This window comes from Anneissia japonica, unplaced genomic scaffold (assembly GCF_011630105.1).
Source record: "Anneissia japonica isolate Jap-2015-1 unplaced genomic scaffold, ASM1163010v1 scaffold1554_len142245_cov105, whole genome shotgun sequence".
In the NCBI taxonomy this organism is placed as follows: Eukaryota; Metazoa; Echinodermata; class Crinoidea; order Comatulida; family Comatulidae; genus Anneissia; species Anneissia japonica.
In genome coordinates, this window is record NW_022703729.1 from 109,179 (window position 1) to 115,932 (window position 6,754).

Sequence of the window (6,754 nt, forward strand, 5' to 3'; positions counted from 1 at the left end):
CAGAAGCGTACGTATATGTAGGCCTACATTTAAGGTTTGCTGGCAAGAAAAATAATTAAATTGCATAATGATGATAATGGTAAGTGAAGATTAAAAAGATTGGATTTCTTCACGAATGTGAATAGTTGTGTAGATTTGAAGCAGGCTTCTTTTCCATAACCCGTTCCAACTGATTGTAAATCGACGGAAAATTACCGATAGATTCGTACTATGTAAATTTCAATAGAGTTTATGGACAAGAGGGCCATCGGTGGTGGATCAAAAAATACGAAAGACAGGAGGAAGGTTTACACAACTGCGGCGAATGTAGAATTTGGCGGTAAGGGGTGCGTGAGAGTCCACACATTTTAAGCCCCACCTGAGGCGAGAACCTTTTGAATGCCCTCAAGGTGTCCTGGAAATTGCACTCTCATACTTTAAAAATCTTACCTGTACTATGTCCATAATGGAAGGTGTGAATCACATCAGCCACACCTTAGTTGGTGCGGAGAGGCTTAAGGTCGGTAGACCTACTAACGCTCACAGATGTTTAAAACGAATTGGGGTTAGGGGGGCTGGGCGGAAATCAGAAAAAATACCGGTAGGAAAAAAGCAATAGTAGAAATAAACACCACAACAATGGAAGTATTCAACAGTCCAAAAATGGAAATTGGTAAATAATTAGTGAGGAGTTTCTCGCTCTCCACTTTCGTTAATTTTTAAAAAATTCCCTTTCTTCTGAAGATGCAGGCTTAAATTAAAAAAAAAAAACATCGAATAGGCCTACACAGATTAAGCAGAAAATTTGGCAATAACTCAAAAACAATATGCAACTTACCAACGCATAACTGTTCCAAAAAGGTCGGATAAGATTCCGCTCCGCTTTCTAAATAATTAAATAATTACGATATTTACAATACAGTATGCAAATAGTTTCGTGCAGTGATTTTTCATTAGTGCACTGTTTACTCGACCTTTTTGCTGTTCGTGTTCAAAAGTTTAAACAAAACTGCATGTATCGCTGCTCGCTAGTAATATATTATTGTGAAATATAAGGTTATTATTATTATTTTTTTAAATTACATTTATTTCATCCATAAAAATATATATGTATATACAATACAAAATTAAAACATTAAAATTGAAAGAAAAAGATAATCCATTGAAACAAAGAGTATACAGATTGCTGGTGACTGGGGAGGCGGGCAGACTAAAAGGAACGGAGTTCCTGTACAATAAATGTTTGAGATCCACAAGCACTCATCAGCAAAACGTATTGTGAAACAAGAAAATTATATGAACGATTTCTTAACAAATGTCTTAAATAAATTAAAATTACCATTACGCACGTGTAAAGGAAGGCAGTTCCAACAGTCAATAATTCTATGACAAAAAGAATGAGCAAGTTCGTTGCATTGGGGATTTCTATTACAAAGAGTAGGATATTCTTTTCTTACATTAAGAATTAACAGGCGCGGCGCCAGAAATTCCCAGACAAGGGGTTCAAGCTTCCCGACAAGGGGTCTACCCCGTCGAAGAAGCCTAGTTCCCCTCCCCCATCCCCGGTCGGGGATTTTTTTTTATTAAGAAATAAGACAATTTATGATTATTGCACCTCTAGAAGTTTATTCTCCATTTTGCAAAAATCAAACCAACAGATTTTGCAAATAATTTGTATTCATTCATTCATTCATTTTGTGCTTTTATTTTTTTTTATTTTACTTTTTATTTTATAGGTATTTCAAACTGCAAGGATGAAATGAACTTTGCAAATAGCGTACTCTATTCATCACAAAAGGCATGCACAGTGGAACAGGTGTAAAAAAAATCATTAAACATGATCTAAAGACTGCATTTTTTACTTTACGTAACTAGAGAAATAACTGAACTAGATAAAATGCAACCCGTCTTCTTTTAGTTGTCATGAATAATTTGTATTTTTATCGACAGTAATCTCGACGTTCATATACTCATATTTTAACATTTAAGAAACCCACACATCTGTCTATTATAAATATTACGAATTTAAATTTCCTAACTGTTGATTCAACATATAATGTATTGATTGAAAAAAATGTCATGAATGATGCTGCATACGAACATATACACCTGATGACTCTAGTAAAATGTGTAATTCGTAACGTCTACTTAAATAAACGTTTTAATGTTTTATACATGTAACAACAGAACCCACAACCACACCAGCTCTCTCCACCGACAAAACTCAATCTTTGCCCTTGTCTAGTAGACAATTACATCAATGATTCTTTCGTTACTATTATTTATATTTTTATATTTACCTTATGTAATCTAAAAGTCTTTTTAATGTGTAATTGTTCTGCTGTCTTTATGTATCGTCCCTTCCCTTGCGTTTGTTAAATCTTTCGAAACTATTTAGCCACTTTCCATATGAAATTATGTTTTATTCAAATATAGTGTATTAATGTTTTTGCATATTTGAATTGAAATGAAAGAAAGTGAATATAAATAAATAGATTAGCCATTCATTAAGAATATTGTAATCAAAAGTCAAACTTACGAGATCTGCAGTCACACCAACATTGTGAGTAACCGTCACTTGTGTACGCCCAAGAAATGCACGTTGAATCACAAGTCTTGTCTAAAAAATTCGAGTAACAGTAACGTATTTAAAATGTGTCTGAACTGTAGACTCGGGAATATCATAAGCGTACGTATATGTAGGCCTACATTTAAGGTTTGCTGGCAAGAAGAATAATTAAATTGCATAATGATGGTAAGTGAAGATTAAAAAGATTGGATTTCTTCACGAATGTGAATAGTTGTGTAGTTGTGAAGCAGGCTTCTTTTCCATAACCCGTTCCAACTGATTATAAATCGACGGAAAATTACCGATAGATTCGTACTATGCAAATTTGAATAGAGTTGATGGACAAGAGGGCCATCGGTGGTGGATTAAAAAATACGAAAGACAGGAGGAAGGTTTACAGTTACACAACTGAGGCGGATGTAGAATTTGGCGGTAAGGGGTGCATGGAAGTCCATACGGTTTAAGCCCCACCTGGGGCTGAGGCGAGAACCTTTTGAATGCCCTCAATGTGCTCTGGAAATTGCATTCTCATATTTTAAACATATTTTCTGTACTATGTTCATAATGATAAAAATAATATTTCAACAATACAATACAACTTTTTTGAATTGAATTTAATTTAATTTAAATCTGCAACCTCCGCCCCGTGCATCCGCCCCAGACACAATGGAAGGTATGAATCACATAGCCACACCTTAGTTGGTGCGGAGAGGCTTAAGGTCGGTAGGCCTACTAACAGTCACAGACTTTTAAAACAAATTGGGGGGAGGGGGCTGGGCGGAAATCAGAAAAAATACCGGTAGGAAACAAACAATAGTAGAAATAAACACCACAACAATGGAAGTACTTCAACAGTCCAAAAATGGAAATTGGTAAATAATTAGTGAGGAGTTTTTCTCTCTCCACTTTCGTTAATTTGTGAATAATTCCCTTTCTTCTGAAGATGCAGGCTTAAATAAAAAAAAAAAAAAACATCGAATAGGCCTTCACAAATTTAGAAGAAAATTAGGCAATAACTAATAAATAATATGCAACTTACCAACGCATAACTCTTCCAAGAAGGCCGGATCAGAGTCCGCTCCGCCTTCTAAATAATTAAGTAATTACGTTATTTACAATACAGTATCGAAATAGTTTCGAGCAGTAATTTTTCATTAGTGCACTGTTTGCTCGACCTTTTTGTTGTTCGTGTTCAAAAGTTTAAAAAAAAACTGCATGTGTCGCTGCTCGCTAGTAATATATTATTGTGAAATATAAGGCTATTACAGGCGCGGCTCCAGAAATTACCCGACAAGAGGTTCAAGCTCCCCGACAAGGGGTCTACCCCGTCGGAGAAGCCTAGTTCCCCCTCCCCCATCCCCGGTCGGGGAATTTTTTTTTTTATTAAGAAATAAGACAATTTATGATTAATGCACCTCTAGATGGCCGGAAATGATACTCACAGACGTACAGTCTTAATATAATTTTCGTTTTATCTCCATTTTGCAAAAATCAAACCAACTGATTTTGCAAATAATTTTTATTCATCCATTCATTCATTCATTCATTCATTTTGTGCTTTTATTTTTTTATTTTATAGGTATTTCAAACTGTAAGAATGAAATGAACTTTGAGTACTCTATTCATCACAAAAGACATGTACAGTGGAACAGGTGTAAAAAGAAAACATAAAAAGAAAAAAAAATCATAGTCCTACCTTTTCAGGACCCGTGAGCTGAAATTGTTTTTGTTATAATGGGAAAATTAAAGGAAAAGCTCATATCCCGCCATCTAGAAATTAAAATTTTTCCGGGAGAACGCCCGACCTACTTTCTCCTTGGGGTTCATCGATTCATGGAATTGTTTTCAAAAAAGGAAATCTTGAATTTTGAAGAACTTAAAGGTCATTAAAAGACACCTGAAAAGTCTGAAGAGCTCATTACCCGGCATCTGGGAATCAAAATTTTCCCGGGTGAGGACCCCACGAACCCCCTTTATTTTTTTTATTTTTTGGAAACATTTTGACCCCCACCCTAAATTTGAACCCAGATCCGCCTCTGCACTGTCTTCTTTTAGTGATCATGAATAATTTTCATTTTTTTATAGACAATAATTGCTTCTTAAATGGGCTACACGACGACCTTCATGAGAGCCACATTTTTCCTACTGCTTATACAGCATCACATTTTAGCATTCAACGAACCCACACATCAATCAAATATTACACATTTACCTTTCCTAACTATTGAATCAAATAAATTGATTGAAAAAAATGCGCCACGAATATGATACTGCATACGAACATACACACCTGCATGACTCTGTAACGGCCACGTTAGATAAACGTTTTAATTTTTATTGCATGTAACAACACAGCCCACAACCAAACCACACCAGCTCCCACCACCGACAAAGCTCAAACTTTGTTCAATGGGCTATTACATCATTGATGCTTTCGTTATTATTTACTTTATATTTTATATTAAGTACCGTATGTAATCAAAATGTCGTGTTAATGTGTAATTGTTTCTGCCGTCTTTCCTCTGATGTATCTTCCATTCCCTTGCGTGTGTTAATTCTTTTGAAATTATTTGGCCACTTCTCATGTAGAATTAAGTTTTATTCAAATAGTGTATTTAATGTTTTTGCATAGGATTTGAATTGAAATGAAAGAAAGTGACTTTATAAACAAATAAATAAATCCATTCATTAACAGTATTGTAATCAAAAGTTAAGCTTACGAGCTCGGCAGTCACACCAACAGTGAGGAGAATCGTCACTTTTGTTGTACTCCCTTAAATTGCACGTTAAATCACAAGCAAACCAGTCTGAAAAAAACAGACAAGTAACAATCAATGACGTATTTAAAATGTGTCTGAACTGTAGTCTCGGGAATATCAGAAGGGTACACGTAGGCCTACTTCCCACCATGGTTGTGGCGAAAGGGCTTAGTGGCCGGTAGGCATAATAGCACACACAGACTTAAATTTGAATGTATCCGTCTTCTCCTTTTTAAAAATTTTCAAACAAATTGAAGTGGAAAAGGAGGAATCTGGGAAGAAATTCACTAGTAGAAATAAACGCCACAACAATGGGAACAATCAATGGGAGATTGGTAAATAATTTGTAAGAAGTTTTCTCTCCACTTTCGTTTATTTTAAATGATTTCTTTTCTTCTAATAAAAAACATCGAACAAACACTTTGAGTCGGAAAATTCGGCAATAATTCAAAAATAATAAATGCAACTTACCGCCACATGTCTGTCCCGAAGAGGTCGAATTAGGGCTAGCTTCGATTTCTAAATAATCAAATAATGTCGGAATATAAAATGCAGTTCAAAACAGTTTCGTGCAGTGCTTTTTCATTGCACTGTTTGCTCCACCTTTTTGCGGTTCGTGTGCGTGCAAAAGTTCAAACAAAACTGCATGTATCGTTGCTCGCTAGTAATACCGGTATATAGTGAAACCTAAGATTATTACAAGGGAAAAATAATAGTAAGGGATTGTTGGTCCCGTTGTTTTTTTAATGATTTTTCCGTTTGACGACCATAGGCGTAGATCCCGGGAAAATGGGGGTTATATCCCCCCAATATTTGACAAGGGGGGATGGTCCATTGTATCATCCCCCGTAATATATTTTGACTATGTATGGGATAAAATGGAGTTTTACACACTTCAAAAGACTGTCACAGAAATAATTTGCACTGTCTTATGCGCTTACAAAGATGAAAATTAGCATAATGTATTAATGTTGATAACAAAGTTATTTTGTCTGGTACTAATCTAAGCTCTTCTTTACTTAGATGTTAGATGTGCTTGCAAAGAGAGCCACATTTCACACTCAAGGGTGTGTACAACATCAGTAATGTTATGTCAATTCCAAGAATGTTTAAGTTTATATCGGTTGATGAAGAATTTATTGATTAGGCCTATATAATAGCAAATTGCATCAATTTATTTTGCGAAAACAAGAATTCCAGCTTCAGAGGGGGCACATTCCCTGTCCGCACAAGGGCACACATTGGCGCCAACACCAGGGTCAGAGTGGGTATTTATTTTCCCGGTTAGTAATTTACCATACCCACCCCACCCCACCCCACTCTCCATATAAAAAAACAATACGACATAGGGCTTATCTTATTTATAATATAGGCCACACACGTGTGTTTGAAACTAAATATAAGCATTTTCATCATGGTTTTATTTATTACAAACATATTCTTTCAC

General features: G+C 35.4%; 1 protein-coding gene across 1 annotated transcript in view; it reads right to left on the reverse strand.

Annotated features, from left to right (window-relative positions):
* Positions 1 to 6,754, reverse strand: part of LOC117104525 — an 18,006-nt gene that overhangs the window by 9,997 nt on the left and 1,255 nt on the right. The window contains exons 2-6 of the mRNA XM_033245381.1: positions 5,779 to 5,826; positions 5,269 to 5,355; positions 3,588 to 3,635; positions 2,519 to 2,599; positions 818 to 865 (exon numbers count right to left, since the gene is read on the reverse strand). Of these exons, the coding sequence (XP_033101272.1) occupies positions 818 to 865; positions 2,519 to 2,599; positions 3,588 to 3,635; positions 5,269 to 5,355; positions 5,779 to 5,826 (312 nt within the window). The remainder of the gene's footprint in view (positions 1 to 817; positions 866 to 2,518; positions 2,600 to 3,587; positions 3,636 to 5,268; positions 5,356 to 5,778; positions 5,827 to 6,754) is intronic.